This window comes from Uloborus diversus, chromosome 1, assembly GCF_026930045.1.
Source record: "Uloborus diversus isolate 005 chromosome 1, Udiv.v.3.1, whole genome shotgun sequence".
Classification (NCBI taxonomy): domain Eukaryota; kingdom Metazoa; phylum Arthropoda; class Arachnida; order Araneae; family Uloboridae; genus Uloborus; species Uloborus diversus.
The window spans coordinates 102,822,443-102,849,544 of record NC_072731.1 but is presented as its reverse complement, the minus strand read 5'-3'; the positions used below and the strand labels follow the sequence as shown (position 1 = coordinate 102,849,544).

General features: G+C 34.1%; 1 protein-coding gene across 1 annotated transcript; it reads left to right on the top strand.

Moving 5' to 3' along the window:
* On the top strand, positions 1-26,813 carry LOC129234150 (uncharacterized). The gene is made up of 8 exons (XM_054868053.1): positions 1-122; positions 17,522-17,729; positions 23,297-23,514; positions 23,611-23,758; positions 23,871-24,017; positions 24,636-24,767; positions 24,888-25,055; positions 26,521-26,813. Exons 1-8 carry the CDS (start codon positions 1-3, stop codon positions 26,809-26,811), a joined length of 1,434 nt encoding a protein of 477 aa, XP_054724028.1. The 3' UTR covers positions 26,812-26,813.
* Positions 26,814-27,102: the final 289 nt, after the last annotated feature.

Genomic DNA, 27,102 nt, shown 5'->3' with positions numbered 1-27,102 from the left:
ATGGATGAAAATAATCGCGTCAAACCTCCTCTTGATCCAGTTATTTCAGATATTGAATCAGTACCTCAATCTTTGGGAAAAGTGAATGGCAAAGCTAAAATTATGAATACTCCAACAAAGAGGTATAATCTTAGAAATACTAGCTTTTCGTCAATTACTTCATCGGACCAAGTGATAGAGGTCCTGGAATCACAGAATGCTAACGATTTGATTGGTCCATTTTCAGAATACTTTCACAAAGATTGCCGTCCAACTGAGAATTATCTGTCGCCCGATAGTCCTAACGACGATTTAATCCAGTTTCTAAGAGAATTAATAACTGGAAAAGACCGGAGAAATAGGTTTTTTATGAGCCAAGAGCTACAGAAAACATCCCTCTTAGTTGTTGAATTAATAGAAAAAAGGCTTCATGAACAAGAAAAGTCTCGAGTAGGAATGAATGATAATATCGAACCTCTGTTGAACTCTCCAGTTTCAGTGCAAACAGAACCAGAAGGGAATCAAGATCCAAGATCATTCCCACGTTCTAAAACTGATTTCCCTATACTTGAACACACTAATGTGCATTCTAATCTGAATCACGATATTACAGTCCCGATGCAAAGGCCAAGTTACGCACAAGTAACTCACGTAGAAAAACACACACTGCTATTATATCCTGCGAGTACGAAACAAAACCCACGATCTACTGATTTGAGAAATACTTTAGAATCCAGCTACAACCCCTCAAAAGATGGAATTTCTATCAATCGAGTCAGGTTTATTGGTAAAGGAGCACTTGCCATTGATGTTCCGTCGATTCGTAATTTGAATTTTCTAAAGCAAAAAATCGTGGAACATCCAAAACTTTCTCAAGAAATTACAGTACGTATTCCATCAAAACGCAAACCTAAAATAATCATTTATGATTTGTCCAAAGATTCTGAATGGGAGGAAATTGCCTCAGCCTTTTCGCGTACTTATGGTCTAAAAACGGAAGATGATTTTCAATTCTCATTTAAACTTAGTGGAAAAAGAAATAGGGAGAATTGGGTGTTAGAAGTCACTCCTCAAGCATTTAATATTATAATGTCATCTCCAAAAATCAACATTTCGTGGAGAGTTCATTCTTTAAAAGAATTTATTGGAATAAAACGTTGTTACAAGTGCCAAGGTTATGGCCATATTGCCTCAAAATGCTTTTTAGAGGGCATATACTGTGGATTTTGCTCAGAATCCCATAATGTAAACGATTGTGATTCACACAACGCTAGCTGTATTAACTGCCATATTTATGATAAGAGGAACAAAACTAATAACAATATTGAACACCCACCTTCTTCCACTGATTGCCCTTATTACCAAAGGGCTGTTGCTCTCTATCGTAAAAATATTTGCTATGTCTAGTGAGATATCAAATTGTTCCTCTAACCCTTTGACTTTTAGAGATTTTTCATCATTTTCTCATGCTTCTTCAACGCTTCTTAACACTACAACTCAAACATCAATTAAATTGGTTCAAATCAATTTACAAAGAGCATATGCACCTACTTCCAGTTTAACTATGTTCGCAAATGAAGAAAAAATTGATATTTTTCTGGTCCAAGAGCCATATTTGCACAATTCAAAAATTTCGGGTATCCCATTATCTTGGGGAAGTATTCTTTCCAATAGTGGCAGGGCAGCGATTGTCTTTGCAACTAATCAAATTACTCCGTATGTAACATCTGTTTCTTACGATTTTGTTTCAGCAAAAATTTCACTAAATAACTCTACTATAATTTTAATTTCCGCTTATTGCTCTCCTTTGGAACCTCTTGAAGAACTTCTGATTGAACTTGATGATTTCTTAACTTCAACTTCTCCAACACCTTTAATTCTTTCAGGTGACTTTAATGCTAGATCAAGATCTTGGGGGTATCCACATAACGAATCAAGAGGTGAATTATTATTAGATTTCATAGCAACCCATAACTTGGACATATTCAACAATAGAAATTTTCCTCCGACTTTTGAGACTCCACATGGAAAAGGTTGGCCTGATTTAACGTTCGGAAGAAACTTTCGCCTCCCTATCTTATGGTCAATAAGTCAAGAAATTTCTCTAAGTGATCATAAATATATAATAGTTGAAATCCAAGCTGCTTTTTCAAAATCTCGCTTCATTAGGTATAAAACTTCATACAACACAGCTAAATTTAGAAGATGCTTAAAACAAAAAATACCACCAATAATTCCAATCTTACCAACAATTCAGAATACCACTGAACTTGATAGTTACGTATCTACTTTAGTACAAATAATACAAGAATGTGCAAATGACTCTTTTAAAAAGAAATATTTTACAATCGCAAGTCCAGCAACATGGTGGCACGAAGGCCTTTCTCAACTAAAAAATCAAACTAGAGCAGCAAGAAGAAGATTTCAACACTGCAATGACCCAAATATGCTCATTTACTATAAAAATAGTTATAAAAAAATATTAGCAAAATATAAAAAAGAAATCCGTCTTTCCAAAAGAAAATCTTGGCAAAATTTCTGCACAAACAGCAATAAATCTTTTGGGAAACCATACAAAATAGCTTTCGGCAAATATTTTACTCCTGTTCAGATGCAAGAAAGATTCCCTCAATATGAGACAGAAAACTCTTTTCTTCAAGATCTTTTAAATCATTTTTATCCAGCCTCTCAAGATTCTTCAGCTATCCCAATAAATAATCATAGAAATATTTCACATGGATTATCAACTCCCTTCACAATACAAGAAATTGATTATGCATTTAAAATTATTCCCAAAAAGAAAGCGCCGGGTAAAGATGGACTTGACGGAATTATTTGGACTACCTTTCATGAGACTTTTCCATATTTTATTAGCAATTTATTCAACACCTGTTATACTCTAGGTCATTTTCCAACTTTATTCAAAGAAGGCGTACTCATTTTGTTCCTTAAAGATGAAAAAGACCCAAGAGAATTCTCTTCTTTTCGCCCTATTATACTATTACCCACTATCTCGAAAGTCTTGGAGAAAGTCATGCTTTTTCGGCTCCAAAGTTATTTAACCCTTAACGGATATCATCATCCAGATCAGTATGGTTTTGTACCAAGAAGATCCACTGAACATGCTTTAGCTAATTTTTACTCTAACATTCAAAATGGTATTCGTTCCGGGGAATTAATGGTTGCAATATCAGTTGATATTGTATCAGCATTCGACAACCTGCCCTGGACCAAAATTTTATTCTATCTGCTTCAAACTAACTGTGAATCATCAATTTATAATCTTTTTTCTAGCTTTCTCTCAAATAGGTTCATTTTCATAAATTCCACAAATGGTTTTCTTAAAATTCCACAAACAAAAGGTTGTCCACAGGGTTCTTGTAGCGGTCCCGAGCTATGGAATTTAGTGGCAGCCTCGCTGTTATCAGCTCCATGGCCGGAACACACTAAGGTGCAAGCCTTCGCTGATGACTTTCTCCTTTTAGTCTACGGACGCACTAGGGAACTTCTTCAAGCTAATGCCAATTTTTCTCTCAAAATCTTCCATAATTGGCTCCTAGAACATAATCTCAAAGCTTCCGAAAGCAAAACTATGGCTCTTCCTTTTAAAGTTCCTCGCAATCTGGTTCGTCCCCCCCATTTTACGTCTGGGTGACAAGTTTATTAAACGAACAAAAGTTTTAAAGTATCTTGGCCTACATTTTAATCAATATCTAACGTGGAATGCCCACATAGATTGGATTAAGCACAAAACTTTCTATAAGCAAAGCTGTCTGCAACGCCTAGCAGGTAGAAACTGGGGGATTCGAATGGCAGAAAGAAGACTGATTTACACTCAAATTTTTGAAAGTACAATACTTTATGCAGCAGGATTGTGGGGTAGATGTTTACCAGTTAAATTAGAAAAGCAATTACTAACTCTTCAACGCAGGGCACTTCTCACTATAACCGGAGCATACAGAACTTGCTCGCACACCGCTTTGCAAACCTTGACTGGTATTCCTCCAATAGAACTAACAGTAAGGGAAAAAGTATGGATTTGGAAAATGGGAATAGAATCAACAGAGATTATTCTAGATGGAACTACTTATTCACCTTCATATTTTGAAACTCCTGCACCTAAATGGTTTTCCAATTCACATTTACAAATCAAAGAATATCCAATCTCAATAAATTCCAATTCTACAAATCTTTCCTTTCATCGCTTATACACAGATGGTTCTCGCACTTCCACCGGTACAGCATCAGCATATGCTTATTTTGAGGGCGAAACTCTTTCATCGTCTTGGAGTATCCGACTTCATCCCGATAATAGTATTTTTCAAGCTGAATTATTTGCTATTCATCAAGCATTAAAGTTCTCGGATTCACTTAACGCTGATTCCATTCAAATTTTTTCGGATAGTCAGTCTTCTCTCTTAGCAATTAAAAATCCTCTTCAACGGAATAAATCAGTATCTGATATTCAACAGTCATTATTAGGTAATTCTTCTGTCTCAATTCATTGGGTAAAAGGGCATTCTGGGGACGTCAGCAACGATCTGGCTGATCGCTTAGCAAGAACTGCAGCTGACGACCCGCAGTTTCCTTCTTCATCTATTCCTCTTCCAAAATCTTCACTAATTTCATACATTAAAAAACAAACATTAGATGACTGGCAATTTAGGTGGAATGAAGCGTATACTGGACGTAGAGTCTTCGAATTCTTCCCCACCGTTCGTTTTTCTCCCCGCATTAAAAGTAGGTTTGAGACAATTTTCTTTTCTGGCCATGGACCATTCCCACAATATCTTCACAGATTTAACCTTTCTGATTCTGCTAATTGCTCTTGCGGCGAATTAGGTTCTCCGGAACATTACATTTTTTTCTGTCCACTAACATCGCATTTGCATATCAGACGTAATCATAGTCTTTCACTCAATAAAAACATATTAATTGCCTGTTCACAACATCATACCCGCATCAAACTTAACTCAATTTTCAGTCTATTGTCTAATGAAGGCTTCATGTTTCAAGGCGTTGATTAATACACATATTTTTTCTTTCTTCAATAGTTAATACCGTTTAAATTCAGAGTTTTTTCTACACTTTAACACGTTATCATCTGTAACGCAACAACTCTCTAATGTGGTTTATGTTTAATTTATCATTGTAAAGCTTTTATGCATTGGTTTTGTCTACTTTATTACATATAATAATGTTAAATTACCAAAATTTTTGTCAAAAGCAAATCAAAATTGTAACAGATAACAATGTATTTTTCCTGTATTTTTATGTAATTAAATAAAGTTCCTCAGAGACCCACTTGCTCAGATTTATCTGAGCATTTAAAACCGATAAACCAAGTAATTGGTAGGTGCGGGTGGTCTCTGAGGGTGTCAGGTGTCTCGGCGGACCTGGTTATACAAAACCTTGCTTCATGGTTCTTCAGTAAAAAAAAAAAAAAGATAAATAAATAGGATGGCTTCAAGAGGTCGCCGAAACATTCCATATGTAATTTTTTTGATGAAAAATGTTGTCCTGAAAATGTCGTAAGTGGAGAAAAATGCATCGGTTGCCGAAATATATTTGAAACAGAAAGAAGGGGAAAAAAACAGTTTTTAATGCTAAGAGAGATTCAAAGTATTGTGATGACTGATGAATACGCCATGTTTGAACGTAAAAATCGTAAATAAATCAAAGCTTGATCAAGAGATGCAGGAGACACATTTAAAATAAAATGAAGTGGTATAAATAAGACCTAAGGTATCACAGAAAATTACCACATCCGATCAAAATGTTAAAAGTTCGTTTTCTGGGGCCGCAGACGCTTGTATTTCAAGAAAACAAAAATATTAGGCTGTAAATTAAGAATTTTACAATGGGAAATCCAAGCAAATAATCGTTCTTGGCAAAGGAAAGTTGGAAGAAAGTATTAGCACAACATGTTTATCAATAATTAAAATTTAAAAAGAAGATAGGGACGTAACCAATCTGAGGGTACAGTGGAAAACTCCAAATCCTTTTTTTTTTTTTTTACGCCCCAAGTTAGCCTAAAAATGAGTTTTTAAAACTTCGGATTTGAAAAAAAAAATCCGAGAAAACGTTCTCAAACCCCTTGCTCTTTCGTCAGTAAAGATGGCCTACACATGAGTATTTAGGACTGCACTTTTGAAAAACCATAAGAGTGCTCCCAACGTTAACACCTTTCTCTCTCACCAACATCATCGTAAAACGTGTTAAATCTCGCTTTTAGTGCTCTAATTAAAAATCATTTCTGTGCGCGAGCCCCATCAAAACTCCCCGCCCCTCCTTTTATTGAAGGTTGGCTTAAGTTTCGTTTTCGGAGCCAGTTTCTTAAAATTATAATTTTTTAAAACCGCGTTTTTAAGGTTGCAATTTCAAAAACGTTTGGGGAGATGGCCCAACATCTTTTTCCTTAATATCACCATAGTTCGTCTACAACTGCATTTTTCGAACTACAATTTTCAAATTTTTCCCGGGGAAGAGCCCCGACCCCCTTTAACTGTCACAATCAGAAATAATTCACAATTGCGTTCTTGGAGTTTAAAAAATTATCGGGGGATGACCCCGAGTCTCCCTTAACATCTCCATAAGTCATCTAAAACCGTGATTTTCAAATAATAATCTTGAAAATTTTTCGGGGGAGAGCCCCCTTACCCCCTCTCAATACGTAATCAAATATAAAGAACGATTGTGTTTTGGGAATTGAAATTTCGAGGGATGTGGTGGATTATCGGGAGAAGCTATCGGACCTCGTCCCCTTTTCCTCCCCAACTTAAACTTATAGTCACACAAAAACTGCGTTTTCATATCTTCAATTCCGAAAAAATACCAGGAGGAAGCCCTCCGCGACACCCCCATTTCTGACTGAATATTATTCTTAGGATTAAATTTATGTTGCTAGTACTAAAAGGTCCAGTAATATGACTATCCCTGCTAAACTAGAAGCTGAGTCTTCTTCTCTGCATATGCGTGGAAAAATTAAGGGGCCGCCAAATGCGTACCTCCCCCCCCCCGTTTTTTGACCTAGCGACGACCCTGCATATTAGGGGTGACAATGTATCATCATATGACATGACACCTGATTGTATCACTGCAGGTGCGGTGTGCCACTGAGAACAGATGTAGGATTAGGGCAGTCGTGGTTTCCAACCTATGGAGCGATCGTCGCCGAATGGGACATGTTCCCGAGAGTAAATCGTAAAAAATAATATTAAATCCATGAACAATATACTTCTGTTTTTTAAAAGTACATCAAATATGCAGCTTCCCAAGCAAAAAGAATAGCTTTGTGTTGCTGCTGAAGTACGCACCAGAACCAGTTCCGGATGGTTTGTCTTTGATTCTTCAGTAAACCAAATTATGGGTGCTTTGCCGATAAATTTTATAAAAGCTACCCCCCTCCATTGTTTTCTTGGAGAAAACAATGGAGGGGGGGCATTAAGACTGAATTGTTTTAACATCCAGTCAGAACGTATCATAAAGTAAGGATGCTTGCGATAGTCTTTGTGCAAAGTTTATTGCAAAGGCCGGTTATGAAGGGGCTTTACTGACGCCCACACTCTTAAAAGTGTACCTCTTAAATATAAGGCACATGCGCATTGTGCCTTATATCAGCTACAAATAAGAGGCACAAAGCGCAAGTGCCTCTGACATTTTCAAAGCTCAGCGAGATGAACGGCACGGGCAGGAAAGCGAAACTTCTTAGAGGCACACCGGATTAAGCCCCCCTGTGCTCGGCTAGTGGAGTAGAGAAACGATTATTCCCCATTTTCTAACAACCAGTTTTGAAGGAGTGGTTTACTTTTCCACCTGAGGTGTGCCCGGCTGGCAGTGGAGTGGAGATCTAGGAAGTTGGACCTAGCCCATATTTTTCTTTAGGAGGGGAAGGGTGTTGACCAATCGTGGTCGCTGAAAGTGATGTCATTCTTTTTGGAGCGCGAAAATATCCGAATCCTTTAGCGTCGCATTTTTCATTGCATTGGAATTGGAAGTTGCAACTGTTTTTTGTGAAGGGGAAATGGCAGAAACGAAGCGCGTTTCAAAAGAGCAACTCTGCATAATGCTGGATTGGATGAAAGACAATAATAAGTTATTTACTAACCAATTAACAAATGACTTCACCAATCAGGACAAAAAAAAGATGTGGACTGCATTAACCGCCACTTTGAATGCACAAGGAGGGTGCAAAAAGAGCACAGACAAGTGGATGAGGGTAAGTACCTTAATTGTTTTCTTTTCGTTAAATTAATTGAAAATATATGTAATAGAGATTCACTGAGTATTCGGCAGACAAGGCCGAATGAAAATTACAATACAGTACCACAGTAAAAAATTAATTTAAACAGTTGCTTATTAATTTTATCACATTAAAAGTAATTCTCATGTAAAAAAAAAAAAAACTCCAAAAGTTTAAAACTTGTTAAGAAACAACCTAATTTAAATTCACCATTGACTTCAAAGTTTAATAATCCTTGAATTTCATTTTTCAAAATGATGATACACATATTTATCAGTTACCAAAGAGATTCACACAGCAGAAAACCTATTGAATAATTTGCATTTTGCAAGGTCCTTCATCTATGATATAGCATGTTTTGACCATGATTATCAGATATCAAATCATCTCTCCCGAAAGAAATTATTGTTCTACTTATGCAGCCATATTCCAAACTTAGGACAAACGTAAACTGAATTATATTTACTATGTGCATTTACTTTTTATTTTGGATGAATTTGGTTTGTGTATAACAACTACAGCAAAATTCCTCTAATGCGGACACTAACGGGACAATATTTTTTGTCCGCAATAGAGAGGTGTCCGCAGGACAGGGGCTTAATAATGTTATTTGCATTAGAATTAAAAATTGTCTGCATAAGAGAGGTTTCATTGTATATGTAATCTACTTGAAATACACCGCTAAAATTATGAAGTTTAATAAAAAAATGTATGTATTTTTTTTTAAAGTAGCCAAATAATTTATGTTTTAAATTTGGAGAAAATTCAAATATTAGTTTGAAAAAAAATTAAACAAGTATTTGGCCAAATATTCAGTTTGAATTTTACTGGAATATTCGATGTTCACTGAATCTCTACTCTGTAATAGAAATTAATCACATTATTTTTAATCACATAATAAGCTTCTATTGTTCTACATAGTCAATCATTATGTTAAAAGCTTAATAATCCTTAATTTTTATTCTTAGATTTTTAAAATGATGATACACGTACAGTGAAACCTGTGAAAAACGATAATATCTAACAAAAATCTGTCTATAACAATATTTTTTTTTTGGCCCAAGCAAAATGTCAGCATGAATAATCTAACTGTCTATAACGATAACCTGTCGATTGATAACCTGTCTATTACGATATTTTATTTAGGTCCCAACAGTATCATTGTAGACATTTTACTGTATTTATCAGTTTCCAAAGAGATTAACATAGCAGAGAACCACTTGAATAATTTGCATTCTGCAAGGTTCCTGATGAATTTTAAACTTATTGGAGTACTAGTATAGACCTCCATTACCATATAATAGATTTTAAAACAAAATTCCAGATGAAATTTAACTACACTATTTAAAAAATTTAGTTTGTCAAAAACAAAGCAAAAGTTATTTTAAACATTAACAATAAACAATGAAATAAAAGGTATGATTTATCAAGTTGTAATTAAAACAAATTGTATCAATCTAATACAGTTCTAGTCAAATTTTGTGCAATAATTTCTATTATTAAAATATTTTTATAGCATTCCCGCCCCCCCCCCCCCCCCAAGTATTTTTTTACCCAAAGTCACAATCTTTTTCTTACTCCTAAAAAATTATTCAATTTTATTTCTTTTCATTGTTATAATTATGGTAAAATTTGAATCTGCAAAAACTAAGGTTTTAAAAATTTGCAATCAAGTTTTCAAGTGATTAGGTTACGATATGATTGAAAGGGTTTTTTGTTATGAGTCAATGAATATTCATCTTAAGGATCCCTTAGAATGTTCCTGACCAAAAGTAAGTTGTCCTACACTAATATGTGATACAGAAAAAGTACATACAATACAGTCAATAACAGTGGCGCAGCGAGGGGGGGGAGGGTTTGGGGGTGAAAACACCCCCCAGAGACATTGGTTTGAACATAAATGCAAATTCTAATACATTAGTTTATGCATATGAGAGGGCTATTTTGATCAAAAAATCACCTTCAAAAGGTATTTTTGATCACCCCTTCCCCTCCAGAAGGTGGTTTTGATCAAAAAATCCCCTCCAGAAGGAGTTTTTGATCAAAAAACCACCTCTAGAAGGTATTTCTGGCTGCGCTAGTGGTCAATACATAGAAGACAGTCTTATTTTATGAATATAGCAATTTCAAATTATTGCAGTTATCATATGCTTGCACTTTTTATCAATTGTAAAATGTGTCTTGAACGATATTTAATTTTTGCAACTTCTTGGTATTGACTGAGTACCAAGTGCTCGGTAAATTTGCAGAGTAGCTACCGAGTACTCAGTTACCAGGGTTATCATACATCAAATAAACGCGATAATAAATCACGAAAGAAATTAACAATCAATTTGTGCAGAACTGCGCAGAAGCATAAACTAAATTAGCCAATGACTATATTTGCTTTTGAACTTCTGATTGTGTTATTCGTTTTTAGCTTTTACTTTTTTACATTCAATCTGGGCATTTTACATCTTTCGTGGTTACAATGCCACCCTATTCCGTGGAAAATTGGGAGTTTACTTTACTGATTAATTACAAAAGCACAATATAAATGCAAATTCCAACGTGTGACTAAAAAAATAAATAACTGTAATCATGTAACATCACGTAAATCAAATGCATTAATTGTTGAACGCATGTATATTCTTTCACCTGCAAGCGCTTGCCGTTGATAGTAATGCATTAGCACTTGCACAGGAACGGAAAAAGCCATTTCTCTACTGCTCCGAGGCAGTCGGCAAGTGTAGCGACTAAAAGCAGTTCGGCCGCAAGCGCGAAACAACCAATGGAAGAGGAGCACACCCCAAGTCGAGAGAGAACTGGTTAGCAGGGAAAAATAGGGAAAATTTCTCCCTTTCGGCCGATTTCTCCACTGGCCGTCCCGACTCCACTAGCCGAGCACAGGGGGAAGGTGCCGTTTAAATTCCTACTTGGGAAGTTTTAAGCGATACGCCGCTGGCGTGAGCGATACGTCGCTGAAGTTGTGACGTCACAATATGGCGGCTGGGCAATAACAAACTTTGTTTATGCGCCCAAACGCATTGTAAATCAGTCTGTCATCGTGAATAGTTTATATTTAAGAAAATGGTGCTTTATTTTGCAGCTTGTTGTAATCATCAAACTGTAAAAAATCAATGTTCATTTTTTAGATTTCCGAAGGATAGAAGTTAAAAGCATTATGGACAAATATGTCTAGGTGTGTATTGCATGTCTCGATAAGCTTATATGTACGTGCTTTCTTGTATTGAGTTTTAGTAAATTTAAATGTTATTTGTTATTAATTTCGACTTACGTTTGTAAAATGTGGAATAGTCTTTTTTTTTTTTTTCGAATTTATTTTGTGTTTAAAATTAATATTAAACTCTGGTAATTAAAAATGCGAACCAAAAACTTATTTCTGTGTGCAAAAGCATGTAGGAACAACTTCAATATAAGCGGACTACCCTCCGAGTTAATTTTTAGGAATTATTTATTTATTTAAATAACAACCTACTATTATGCATCAAGAGAAAAATTATAGAGTACTCTGCACATTTATATAACCATATGCAGTCGGACCTCCATATATCGAAGTAGCAATTTGCCGGAAAAAAAATTCGATATGTTGAAATGATCTTAGTTTATCATAAATTTTGGCCAACTGTAATGCCCTTTCATGTTTTTGAGTGCGTCAGATATTACAAAACTAGCACATTAAATGTATTTATCGATTCCTACCAAAACCGAGTATGTAGTATCCCGCATTGATGCTTGTACAGTTCCTCGAATATCTTCCATTTCGGGATCAAAAGAAAAACTTTGAAGATGAGAAGATTTCAATGGTTTTCCCCTCGTTCAATTAATTTAATATTTTCGGAAAAAAAGACGGTAATATCGTAGAACGAAGCCATTCTCGACAAACACTGCGGTAGTTTCAACACACTAATCGTTTGTTGTTGCCCAGCGCCATGTTGTGACGTCAGATTTCAGCGGCGTATTGAGCATGCGCAGTAACTTTGCGCGCGTAGCCGCGTTGTGACACTTAGAGAAGCTTGCTTTCTTCATTGTTTCCAACGGCGTTTACTTTTGCTTAGAATAGTTTCACATTATTTTACACAGCGATCGATTGTATTTATAATGTTTAATAAAGATCTGAAAGGCTGCGTCCGGGGGAAGTGTTCCTGTGACGACTGTGATGAATTTCTGATGAGAAATCCGGAGGATTTTAGTCACAATGGATGGTGTGTTTATTGCAATCATCCACCTGTACAGCATGAACTGCTAAAAAAGCCGGAATCAAGATCAAGTAAGTGTATTTCACTTTAATGCTGTTGTTTTTCTGAATATAGAATAAAATCTGAAACTCTTGAAGCTTTCTGTACCTTTGTAACAAACATTTATACGTTTCAAAATTACGAGGATACCTATGCATCAGTTGAACTAAATCCCCGGTTTAAATCCCCATTTAAATCGACTCATTTCTTTAAAAGTCACTACATTCCAGCTTTCAAGTATGTTTGCTCTTTGATATAAAATTGTTCACGTATATTTTTTTGAGATATTAAAATAATTTTAAAGATAAGTTCGAAAATCCGGAAACCTCTAAAACTGAAATGAACATTTCCTGGCAAAAGCTCCAAGCATAAGAGAGGACATCAGAAACAGATTTTGCTTTTAAAAGTACAAATACTTTTTGACACCAATTAAAAAGAGATAAAGATCGCTCATTTTGAAGAACCAATGCTCAATAAATTGTCTAAAAATTGATAGGTACATTATCATTGACAAGTGCTACAATTCATATAAAAGTTTGAATTGAACCCTAAAAAGAACTTTGTATATTTTTTCTCCAAATCAAAATATTTCAAAGTAATAATGTCATCAACAGAAATGTTAAAATCAAAACCTCATTTAATGCATAAAATGTGACAAAGGGGGCAACTTGCAAATTTGTTCTGCATTACCAGTGGTCTGTCCAGGATTTCAAAAATATTTTTGTGAAAAATCAAATCTTTTTGTGAAAATTCAAAATGGAAACAAAAAGTTATGCATCAATGTAGATTAGATTTCTAATTGGTGTCATTTATTACAAAATGAGTCTATGAAAGGTTAGATTTGGTCAATCGAAATTTAGTGAATGATTCATTTTGGGCAATCACATAATTTTGTGATGGGTCCTTTTTAACCAATTAGAATTTTGTGAAGTTGGGTATTTTTGATCTTGCCAGATTCTTGATTACTACAAACTTTTCGTGAGGTAAATAATTTTTAAAAAAGTGGCTTTTGATCTCATTTCAGGAGAAAGCTGCTTTGTAGCATTTGAAGAGTTGAGGGGATGTGCCATCAAACTTGGGGGCAACCCTGTCATTGTTGTTGTATTTAATTGCTTACCAGATCATGTTAGAAAATCAATCTGAACTTTGCCAATTTCCTGACCCCCAAGTTGTACTATTCTAATTTTTGCCTTTTTTTTTTACATGTCCTTCTTTTGAAGCATTCTAGCTCTATGTCTCTTATTCTTTCTAATGATGTTTTCCCCATGTCTCCGATAACAGGCGAAATTAAACATTTACCAAAGTAAAAATGGTACAGCTTTGCATGTGAATGATCAAACACTGCGGAAACTGGTTTACACACCCGTGTTACTATCCATTTTCCCATTTCCACAGAACAGAATCCCTTGCAGCAACTGAGATTTTATTAAAATATCTGATCTCAAACTGTAAACTGAGAGAGCATTCCAGCTTTTCCCCTTCTGTTACACATTAATGTCTCCTCTGTTACTGATATATTTCTTTTACTTACTAAAATCTTTTCAAAAATTTTACGAAACACAGTCATGCTAATTTATTTATTTCTATTTTGTAGTTTGAAGCTTTTTCAAATTTTGAATGCAGTTAACTTGTGAATTTTTTACAACAATGGGGACAAATAATTTTCTGGAAAGCTTTTAAATTTAAAAAATAATAGAAAATCTTTGCATGAAGATAATAACCAGACACATATACAGTCGAACCTTGATATCTCGAAACTCCTTATCTCAAAACCCTTGATGTCTCAAAAAACAAAATTTCCCCTGTATTTTGTATAAAATCTCTTATACATTTTCCATAGTTATATCGAAATATATTTTTCGAAACCCTTAATATGTCAAAATTTTTGTCGGTTGTGGTTTTGCTTTGCCAATTTTCATAGTTCCAGGGACAATTGCTTAATGTTTTCTTGCTTAACGTTTCTTCGACAATTGCTTTTTAATTGCTTCGACAATTGCGTTTTAACGACAATTTCTTAACGTTTCTTCTTCTGCTCTTGTTGGAAATTTTGTGAATATGGGTTTGAAGCAAGATAATAAGAAAGTGTTGGTATGAAAAGGGGCATTGTGTTTTCCCCAGAGTTTAGAATCTTTGTGCATTTCTCTCGAACATGTTGTCCACTTTGAGGAAAGGTGGTCGATTTTTCGTTCATCAGTTTTCAAGTGAAAACGGAAAATGCCTTCCTCATACCTCATTTTTATCATTCTGCTTTTTTAACTCGTACAAAATGGCTGCTGAAACTTTTTGAATGTACTAGGTAGCTACTGGTTGAAGATAAGAATTTTTTTAATTTTTAAATGAAAAACCAAGTTGAAATAGCTGTTCATTTTAAAATCTCATCCTATGCACTTTCGACAATTAAAAAATTGCAAATCTAGTAAAATATTAAAGATTACTTTATTGATCGTAATTCAAACTGGTACTTATATAAATGCATGTGTGTATAATAATGAGTTTCCTATGTAATTTTTTAAAAACCTTAATAACTCAAAAACTCGATATCTCAAATTTATTTTCTCGTCCCGAGAGATTCGAGATCTCATGGTTGTACTGTACTCAGACACTATGAACCTTCATGTGTAATTTTAAACTATTTTAAAAAATCACCATACTTTAAACAGTTAAATGCTATTTAAAAAAAGCAACATATTCAAAGTGAGAAATAAAAAACAGAAAAGCTTCAAAAAAAAAATAAAATAAATAAATAAAAATGATCTCATAATAAAGATTTTGTTAACACTTCAAGGGACATGGAGTGAGCATTTTAAAAATGCCAAAAACAGTCCATGCTCCATCAAAGGTTAACTTAAAAAAAGAAGCAGGATGCAGCGCGCTTCTTAAACACCTGAGAAAAACACAAAATATGCATGTAACTTTAAAATCATAAAAAAGTAACTTCCTTTTTAAAATCTCCCTATTTACAAAAAAAGGTAACCCATGCAGGAATTTTACATTTAATCGAAATAAAACGAATAGTTGGCGCATATTCATAGTTTCCTGCTTGCTGTCATAATTTAGAATAATTATTTTAGTGATTTTTTTTTAACTCTACAAATTTTATCCGTATAAATGGGGGCTGTATAAAACAAGGTTCTGCTGTGTTTACAAGAATTACGTCTTAGTCAAAATTAATTCTTGAATGATCATTAAAATTATTTGTATTATTTTTGGTCTTTTGAACAAAGAAAGCTACATGCTAATTTCTAAAATAGGTTTAAATGTTTGGTGTGTTTTTAAAATCTTTTGATCTTTTATGTTTTCTAAGAAAATAGAAATAGTAAACTATATTTTAATTTATAAGAAATCAATTTTTCCAGAATTTTTTACTCCCCACCTCCTCAATATTTCTGGAAGTTTTGTTTCTTTACAGAGGGGACAATTTCCCCCTTGCCCCTGCCCCTGGTTTCGAGAAATTAATGTATTTATGCCCAAGCGTTCATGGGTTTTGTTGTTTCTTCGAAACAAGTTATTGGCAGTTCGAGCCGTTCTGGAAAGTTCTTCTCAAAAGTTTGTAACCCAATAAAAACCGCAAAATAAAGGACATTTTGTTTAATGAATAAAATTTGCATTGAGTGTACACCTTTTGCTCCCCACCTCTAGAAAAATTTGAAATGATAGGCTTGTCCTAACTCATGATAAACAACATCTAGCTACATTAGGACTTTATTCACCCAATGTCATCATCTATCCTGCATCAGGGTCAACAAGAGGCCATGTCCGCCTAGTGGGGAACTAAAAACCCGACTTGGAACCAAGCGGTGTAAATTTTATAAATTTTATGTGGGGAGGGGCCTCAAAACACTGAGTAGTCCCTGAATTTTCTAAAACTAGCCTACAACTAATATCCACATCACTTTTAGTTGGTTCTTCTAATACTAATTGGATTTCCAAAACTAGAAACTCGCCTTGTAGGGCTACCACCTCAGCACATTTTGTGCAAATATAATTCCTTTCAGTACTTAAATCAGCATTTGCATTTCTCATATCGCAGCAGATTCACTCATTCCCTCTCCTAACGTCTTCCATTGAACAAAGGACAACTGTAACTAAATTATTAAATCCACTATTAGGAAAGGCTTAGTGCAAGAAAACCTAAGTACACCACACTTTAAGATTTAAAACATGGTAGCAATCAAATAAAAATAACTAAACTGAGCAAAGAATACAATGTAGGATGCAAAGAAAGATAAAACTTCAGTACTTTAGCAAGCAGTAGTCAAAATACACAAAATCAAAACCCTCAAAAGTAAACAAAACTAAAACACTCACCTCAAAATTAGACTTGGCTGAAAAACTGAAATAACCCACAAAAGCAATGAAAATTATAATCTGACCCTCACAACATAGTAGTTTGTAGTTTACATAGTGAACTGCAAAGGAATTTGAAATAACTTCACAGACAGCACCAAAATATACATAAAAGTACTTATTTGTGCAGGAGCTAAGAATACAGCACACAGCAGCTGGCCCCCTGGTGGTCAAAAAAAATCATTCCTAAATAAATGATAAAACTGTACAACAGTTTTGAACAAAATCAAAATTTAAAATTTTATTGATCATATTGATTTTGTGAGAAATATGTTCTGTAAAACTCCTTGAAACAAGTCTGGTTTCAGCCTTGATACTAGTATATACAATAGCTGAAAAAATCAATAGTACTTACATATACTAAATCCTTAATTTATGTATTCATTATATATTTTTTTTTTTTCCATTTTTATACTTGTTACAATAATTTTATTGCTCCTCTAGATGCATCACATGAGTCATTTGTCCCTGTAGCCGAATCTACAAGAATTGATTCCCCATTGGCTACAACATCTCAAGATAACACCCAGGTGAGTAAATGCAACAGCAAAATTCTGCATAAATGTAATCCATGTGCATTTCAAACGCAAAATTTTAATCTGTTTAATTGGCATGTGAATAAATTTCACAAGGGGAAATATTTTTTGCAATGTGCAAATTGCAATAGAAATATATACAGTAAAGGCTCATACAGGTTGCATGTGAGCAATTGCAGTACAGAAACTGTTCAAAGCCTTTCCCAAGTTCTTCCACAGTCTGAAGATGCAACTACTGATGATGCTTGTGTGTCAGATGAGCCTTTTGAACGTGAAGTAAAGCCAATGGATATTATGACAGAGCTTTGTATTGACCTAGAAGGCAAGCATAGAGCTCCCAAAGTACTAATTGATACCATTGTGACTAAAGTCCAAGACCTTCTGGAAGTTTGTGGAACTGACCTCTCCCTAAAACAAATAGCTTCCAACTACTCATGTAAAAAATACTACTCAGAGCTAGGATTATATGTCAAGCCTGAAGAATGTGTGTTGGTAGACGCCCCATGTGTGAAAAAGGGTTATTTTGTTCCTCTTAAGAAATTGATTTCAAATCTCTTGAAAAGCCCAGAGTATACTAAGTATTTTTTGGAGCCCTATAAAGGGGATGATCTTGTGGAAAATGGAGTTTTGCTGGATTTTTTTAGTGGTGTCGGATACAACACACATCCTGTTCTGATAAAACATCCAAACAATGTATTGATTGTTATGCTGTATCATGATGATATAGAACTTGCAAATCCATTAGGTATGAAACGTTCTAGAAAAGGGAAACTGACTATGTTTTATGTAATATTTTTAAATATTCCCACACACCTCCGTTCTCACCTAGCACACATCCATCTTTTGGCAGTTGCAGAAGCCAGTTTAGTGAAAACTGCAGAAGCCAAGTCAAAATTATTGGGGGATTTTTTTTTTCCACATTAAATGATCTTGCACATGATGGCATAATTTTTCCTACACTGGAAGGGCCTAAACAATTTCACGGTTGCTTGTTGTCATATACTGGTGACCCACTGGCCTGTCATAATATTGGCGGTTTCAAAGAGGGTTTTTCAGCAAATGTGAAACAACCATGCAGAACCTGCAAAATATCTCAGAATGAGTACAAAACTTGTACTCATCACACAATGTGCACATTAAGAACAGATGTAGAAATAAATAAACAGCTGGTACAGTTAGAAAATGCAGAAAATGCCACTGAACGGGACAACTTATCAAAAGAATTTGGTTTGAAGTCTCGTTCGATTTTCTATCAGCTGCCATATTTCTCAATAACAAAGGATTTGTTATATGATCCAATGCATATTTTTTTAGAAGGTATTGCGCCAAAAGAAACCACCTTATTTCTCAAAGCATGTGTTGAACAACGGTATTTTAACCGCTCCAAGTTAAATAATCTGTTGACTAACTTCAAATTTCACAGTTCGGTCAGCAAAACTTTGTACCCACGAATGTTGGAAGCTAATTTACAAATTAATGCATCAAGTAGTGCATGTTTAAATTTAATTTTGCACCTTCCTTTCATTTTGAAGGACTGTTTTCAAAATGAATCTCCTGATATTTTAGTGTGTTATGTACAAATGGTACAAATTGTTCAATATATTTTATCCCCAATGATTCATGTTGAAATGCTGGAAAACTTGGAAGAACTTATTGCTTCCCATCAAGATTTATTTATTAAGTGCTATGGCTCTGAAAATCTGATCCCAAAAATGCATATGAGCATTCATTTGCCAGAGCAAATTAGACAGCATGGCCCCACCAGGCATCACTGGACTATGCGCATGGAGGCAAAAAATGCTATTGCTAAAAATAAGAAATTCTTTAATTTTAAGAATCTTTCTTTTTCAGTAAGTGAATATTTCCAAATGCATTTTGCTGCTAATTTTTGGGAGACGGAAGGAAAAGTTAAGGAACAAATATTCCAACCACATTTTCAGTTCTCTGATATAGGGAAACAAACCATTGTTATTGATAAGTCGTATGTAAATAATGATATTACTGAAAGTGACTTGGGTAAGAGTTGTGTGTCAATACCAAAAGTTACAATTAATTCAGCATTCTTTTCAGTTGGTGATATTGTAATAACAAATATCATGATTTCAGATAAAAATTCATTTTATAAAATTGATAAAATTCTGTATTTTAATGACACAATTTTTTTTTTATTGCAATGTACTTTACATTAAACAATTTCTAAGAAATATTAATGTTCTAAATATGAAAGCTTCTAAAATTTATGTTACTTTCAAAGTCACCAATATGTTATACCCTTGGCCTCTCTTGAGTTACATTGTGGATGAAAATCTGTATGTTATACTTTCTTGTATGTACCATTGCAAATATTTATTTGATTAAACGATCAAACAAAAATAAAATGTATACTAATTTAAAGCACTAGGCCATTTTGTGAAAAATACAAGTTACAGGCTTGGGCCCAGCTAGGCTGGTCCAAATCAGTTTATTAGACCCCTAAGGAGATAAAAATATTTAAGTTCATAGCCTATCAAATTTTGACACCTGATAAAAGTCATGTAAACATCTGTTGATTGTCCACTGTCTCGTTCATTTTCATATCATGTAAATATGGAATGTGAACCATTACACCTCTAAGTTAGTTTGCATTTTTAAAATTTTTTGTACATTGTAGAAAATAATGTTTTTTATTCATTCTGTACTTTTCAAACCAAGTTTCCCTTTCATATAGTGCAAAGTTCATTCTTGTGCCTTATTTGCAATTATATTATTCAGTAACCAACAATCGTTATTTTTGTTCTTCACCATGCAATTTTTTTCCTGTTTTTGTTTTTCTCAATATTCTTATTACTGTAGAAATATCACTGTTCTCATGTACTGGTAGGATATTTAAAAAGATATATCCTCAATAACCCTGCTTTGTTTGCTATGGCTAAGTTATTTGATTGTCCGTTGTCTCGTTTATTTTCATATCATGTGAATATGGAATGTGAACCATTACACCTCTAAGTTAGTTTGCATTTTTAAAATTTTTTTTACATTGTAGAAAATAATGTTTTTCATTCATTCTGTACTTTTCAAACCAAGTGTTTCTTTCATATAGTGCAAAAGTTCATTCTTGTGCCTTATTTGCAATTATATTATTCAGTAACCAACAATCCTTATTTTTGTTCTTCACCATGCAATTTTTTTCCTGTTTTTGTTTTTCTCAATATTCTTATTACTGTAGAAATATCACTGTTCTCATGTACTGGTAGGATATTTAAAAAGATATATCCTCAATAACCCTGCTTTGTTTGCTATGGCTAAGTTATTTGATTGTCCGTTGTCTCGTTTATTTTCATATCATGTGAATATGGAATGTGAACCATTACACCTCTAAGTTAGTTTGCATTTTTAAAATTTTTTGTACATTGTAGAAAATAATGTTTTTCATTCATTCTGTACTTTTCAAACCAAGTTTCCCTTTCATATAGTGCAAAGTTCATTCTTGTGCCTTATTTGCAATTGTATTATTCAGTAACCAACACCCGTTATTTTTGTTCTTCACCATGCAATTTTTTCCTGTTTTTGTTTTTCTCAACATTCTTATTACTGTAGAAATATCACTGTTCTCATGTATTAGTAGTAAATTCAATATTTAAAAAGATATATCCTCAATTATCCTGCTTTGTTTGCTAAGAACAGGTTATGGCTATGTCTATTGATTGTCCACTGTCTCGTTCATTTTCATATATAAATAGGAATATGAACCATTACAACTAAGTTTGTTTTTATATTTTTGTACATAATGGAAATTAATGTCGTTAATTGTGTCCTTGTTCATTCATTCTGTACTTTTCAAACCAAGTTTTCCTCTTTCATATACTGTAAAATTTCTTCTTGTGCCTTATTTGCAATAATATCGATTACCATTAAGTAACCAATATCCATTATTTTTGTTCTTCATTGTGCAATTTTTATCTTATTTTTGTTATAAGTAATACTATTATTACTGTAGAAATTTCACTATTGTCATCATGGACCAGCAGGAAGTTCAATACTTAAAAAATGTATGCTCGTCACGCTGCTTTGCTTTTTCAATATGAAGGGATGCATTATGGCTATGTCAATTAATTGTACACTGTCTTGTTCATTTTCATATCATGTAGATACGGAATGTGAACCTTTACAATTAAGTTTTGTTTTTCTCCTCTTTTTAATATTTTTACGTATTTGAAAATATTGTCATCCCATTTTTATACCCTAATCATGTAAATTTAACAATTTCAATATTTATGAAAATGCTTTGTTATTGAGTGTATACTTGTTATGTTCAACATGTAATGTAGAAATTTTTGCTTTTTGTCTATTGTTTAGAGAGATAATAACAAACAGATATGAGAAGGTCATTTCGTTACCAAAAATTATGTGATCTCAAAATAACCATTTTGTATATCTTATTTAAAGATCGTTATTTTCATGTTGAAAATTACTGAAATGTTTTCTGGCAAATATGAACACAATGCTGAATTCATATTAACCATGGTTTCAATTAGTAGAATTTTTAAATTAGCATTGAGTGTGGCTGTATCCATGCAATAATACATTATTCTATTACAACAAAAAGGGTTGCATTTTCAAATGAAGTTTAAATGTATTTTCAAACTGATTTTGTCTTAAGGACATTAAAGAGTTTTTGGTTTGCCAAATTTTATTTTCATAATTAAAATATAATGTTCTGTAAAACATATTATGAATGTACCAGTTGTATTGGGATGTTCCATTATTATTGGCCGCAAATAATATCATCAGTTCGACCCGACAACAGATCATTCCGATAAGCCCAGTGAGGGATGAATCAATGTACACCTCTACAACGTGACATGGGGCAGTATCCATACTCTATAATTCAGATTTGGCTCGCTGCTAACATTTAAGGATATCATAGAGCAACGGGCTATGTGACTGATTATTCTGTGCTAATTTTGTCTTGGCCATTTGGTGGCCGCAACAACAGTCAACAGAAGCAAAACATGTGGTGTGCATACTCACTGGACAGTCCGTATATTTCTTGCTAAGTTTTGTAGCCGCAACTTGAAGATTGAACACTAACTTGCAGTAGGTTGTACTATGTGGTGTGTTGTGTACTGCTAATGGCAAAAAGTTGAGACCCAACCATCAAATTAATGACAACTTGGAGGCAAAACCTTCTATAGCACAATAGACAATCTCCGGACATATGGCAATAATGAACATGGAGAAAAGGCTCGAAACATAGGTACCACATTAATTAACTGAGGTACAGCATTTCGGCGCCTGGAGACTTGCTAATTGCTACAGAAACACGAGACACCCGATTTTCTTGCACTGTATCCTCACTCTCTGGTGGACTGCCTCGCATAAAGCAACTAGAAATTATTAATATGTCTGGTTCCATACTCTTTCAAGATGGAGTAAGTCTTCATGTCTCAATTGGTGGCCAGCAAAAGATTCAGGCATTGGGTGTGAACTTCTACTGCATTCACCTTATTCTCAGGATTTTACTCCGAACCATTGTCATATGTTTTGCCAATTGGACAGATTTGTGAGGAAAAAACAGCTCCCGAATGCGGATCCTATGATTCAGGGAGTTCGGGATTTTTTCTACCAATCGCCTACTTCTGCCACTGAGGCATTTTTCTCATAGCTCCTTGAGAAAAGTATTTTTGCTGATGGTGGATACTTTATTGAATAAAATTCATTCCTTCAGTTTGATGCCTGTTTTCCTATATGTTTTGATTTTGGCCAATAATTAAGAAACAACCCAATATTTCTGTTGATCACATAATAATTGAGACTTCTTATAATTTTTAAAATATATTTTGATGTGTAAATAATTGAATAAAGGGAATGTTTGTGAGTGTTTTTATGCATCGTCTAAAAACGCATGGCAGTAGTATAATGCTGCAATATGTTTTCAAATTAGTAATTCTTTTTATTATCATGCTTTCTTATAGCAGGACTTATTTTCTGAAGAGATGACGTCATTAGATGAGGCACAGTTAGACAATCCTCCATTAGCATTGGGAAAAAAAGAAAATTCTAGGCGCATGAAATTAGAGCTGCCAAAGTTATCCAATGTTTTGCAGCCTTTGCTGAATGGAGACATTTTGACAAAAAAAGACCATTCCCAGCTGAGCTCAATTTTAAAAGAGGAGTTGATTACATTTTTGAAGTAAGTTTCTTGATTTCTCATATCTTATCTCAACTGGTGTTGTATGTGATTAACCTATATGTTCTTGAAATAACAAAATATTTGCTTTACTTTCAGTCATGAAGATTTGATATGCAACGGCAGCACCTTGCGCTGGCAATATAGGGACTTGGGAGAGGCTTTGGTAGAAAAGTATCCAAACATGTTGTGGGACGTGCCAAGTGAAAGGCAGAAGAAGGATAGAAAAGAAAAAGCTCCCATTTATGTAATTTATAATTTTATGGAATACATAATTGTATATTTGCTGAAATTATGTGTTTTATAATATGGATAATGCAAATAGCACATTTTAAAAACATACTTTGCAATTTTTTCAGGCTGTTTTTATAAGGCGCCTCAGTCAAAGAAGAAAAATGCAGCGTTTGCGTCTAAAGGCCAAAAAACAGATAGCAGTAAACAAACCTTCTATGGAAGCAGCAAGGGAAAGTGAATTGTCTTCTGAAGATGCCGTGTCTGAATTAAAGGTTCTATTCTTGTTTCAGTTCACCTTTAGCATTTATTTTAAACTATTTTGTGAGATGAGGGCTTGACAAAATATTTAAAAATGTATGGGAGCCAAACAAAAAAAGTGAAGAGTTGACCCTTTTTTTTTTTCAAAATACTATATCATATTCTTTCACTTATAACCTAAAGCAATCAAAAACTATCCTCTAAAACAATAATTAGCCTATAATAGTTCTGAAAAATATTTGCTTTTTGAAGCTGATGTTACTAATAAGAAAAAAAAGGGTTACTATCTCATGTTTAAAACTATTAAATCCATGGTTTTAAAAATTGTAACTCAAGTTTGTGGTAAAAATATTACATGTTTTTAAAAAGATGTACACAAAATGAATGTATATGACAATTTGTATAGCATCAATTTTTTGTGCTTTTAGAGTTAAACTAAAGTTAATAATAGTAAACCATTTGTTTTCAAAATAAATGAGCTATCAACAAAATTAATTCCAAGTACCATATATAGACCAGTATCTCATTTTACCTATTAATTTTCTTAAGTATTTTTTTCTTCTAGGATTTGAGTGCAAATAAAAGTATGTACTGGTGTTCTTATAATTCAGGTTTTAATTCTTACATTTCAGTCAGTCACAGAAGAAGCTGCCAGGAGTGATGCAAATACATCACGGATACAGGAACTGCTAAAAAAATCGTTTGACATTCGCAGAAATGATGATGTCTCTGAACTGCCAACATTTCTACTAACACAAAAATGTGTAAGTTAATGTTGTAAAAAATGTATAAAACAGAGTGTTTTCCCTTGAACTTTTAAACTATCATGTTTAAATTTCAACTAAAAAAATATAACTTTTTAAATGTCATGAAATTACTTTCAGCTGGAAACAGAAGTTGAACTGAGACTAGCCAACTCAATGCCTGAAATGGAGCAGAAATTGATGGAGGCATTGAAAAATATGTCAAATGAATTTTCAGTTCCTGGAACAGTATGGGAGCTTGAAAAGATTATGCAAACTAAAAGAGCAACTTGGAGCGCAGTTACAATGGTATCTTTCAAAATATGTGCTCGTGACGTAGTAGAGTTTAGTTGCAAAAGGAAAAAGTTATAATTATTTTTAAACATTTATATAGTAATCTAATTTTTAAAAATCACATTTAATATTTTGTGAACTAAAATTCGACTCATATTATCAGTCATTACTCATTATTTTCAAACCCTGCTTCTTCCACACCGGTTGTATGTGGATAATAGGGCCTTCTCCAAGGGAACACAGCAGAGTTTCTAGATTATCTAGATGCCCCAGCTGGTACTCGAGTACAGATCCTAACAACTATCACAAAAATTGTATCCCTAGGCCAGTACTGGGTTAGCTGGGGGTCACGGCACACCAACGAGGTACGGGGAGATATACCGTATCCCACGGTGAGCAAGACCCACACATTAAGGGGTAAACACCCAGCTGAGCGGAAGCTCAGTATGGTGACCTTCCCCGGCGCAATAGGCACCAAGCCCGTCCGTAGCACAGACGACTATCGACCGCCGCGCCCAACCCTGGGGGGGGGGGGGTCCGCTACGCAGACCCCCCGTGGGATGGAACCTAAGACCAACGGCTAAGAGGTGGGGCGTGTGCGGAGAAAAGTACTGGGTTAGCTTTTCCATTGTTGACCGAGCTAGGTTGATACGGATCAGCCTACCGCTATGACTGCATATGATAAAGGGGGGAAGGGAAGATGTGCTGTTGCCTACTATACACACCTGCCAACCTGCTTCATCTTCATAGTGTGCAATCAGGGGTTGAAAAGGAAAAGCAAAAAACAAAAGAAACAGGCTAAGTATTTAGTAGTTTAAAGAAAATGAAATGGAGGAGGACAGGCTTAACATAAATCCTGTATGTTGATGATTAAAATATAATTTTAAGACGGTCAGTTCATAAATTAATTAGATGTAGAATTATTGAAATATCTTTAAAAAATAACTACATCCACACATATATATTTGTGTGTGTGTGTATAGAGTGTGTACACTAATATTTGTTGTTGTCTTAGGGACAGTTAGCTTGGGAAATTCAGTGCTGAATCTTCAATTTTTACAAACCAAGGCAAAAATTAAAACTTCCGCCTTTATCCTGAAATTTTATATTGAATTTCATCAGGGGAAAAAAAAAACGGATGAATTAGCCATCTCCCAGAAGCTGCTCTCCCTATATCCGGCATTGAAGAAACTCTCCTCTGTTCCTGGTTCATATTAGAGGATAATAGTAACTGTGGGATATGCTGCTGTACAGAACACTTTTTAATGGAATCCTGTTTACAGTTGGAACTTAGTAGGATTTTTTTTCAAAACTTAAAAAGTTCACTTGCATCCCTTTGTTTCCCGCAGCCTCAATTGTTTTGTTATTGTGCTAGCATAGATTCTTGTAGTTTTGTTTTTTCTGTTAATGTTTTAGAGCTTTTAGAGTTCTTATAGAAATTTGTAAATACTTCAGCTATTTTTTATACTTTCCTATCTAGGGTGATTACAGCTCTGATCAAAAAAGACCAGGACCAAGTCTCTTTTTTGGAAGTACGAAGACATTGGTGATCGGCCACCAAATGGTTCATTTAGATGAAAACTGCTCCCTGGAAAATGCATGTATTTTGTTGTTGGGGATTTATTTCATCCTAAATCTAAATTTCCCATCAGCATTTGGACAATTTTTAGGTGTGATCCAGAGCATTGTTGTGGAAAAAGAAAAATTCCCAAAACAATTTTCAACGAACCAGTTGCTGCAAGTAACCAAGAAGCTGTGTACAAATAATTAATAAACGAATTTATCTGTCTTTTATTTACTTTACTTCATAGTATTTTATAATGTTTGTATGCTGTTGAATTGGCTATCAAGGGAGGGAAAAAACTTTTAAAATTTTTCTTTTGACTGTTTTGTCAGAAAGTAGGGTTTTTTTTATAAAAGAAAAAAAATAGACTGCAAAAATAATATAGATTATTTACTTATACATTAATGAACTTCAAGTATTATAAAGTGCTATTATTATTTGCATTTCTCTTAGCACATAATTGGTGTGCACAATTGAAAATAGAGGCTTACAAACTTT

What these genes read in the sequence shown, in the direction of transcription:
- LOC129234150 (XM_054868053.1), top strand. Translation starts at nt 1, where the DNA reads ATGGATGAAAATAATCGCGTCAAACCTCCTCTTGATCCAGTTATTTCA. An exon ending in ATGAATACTCCAACAAAGAG is followed by an intron (nt 123 to 17,521) that starts GTATAATCTTAG and finishes GAGCAATTGCAG; the next exon opens with TACAGAAACTGTTCAAAGCC. An exon ending in TTCTACTAACACAAAAATGT is followed by an intron (nt 24,768 to 24,887) that starts GTAAGTTAATGT and finishes AATTACTTTCAG; the next exon opens with CTGGAAACAGAAGTTGAACT.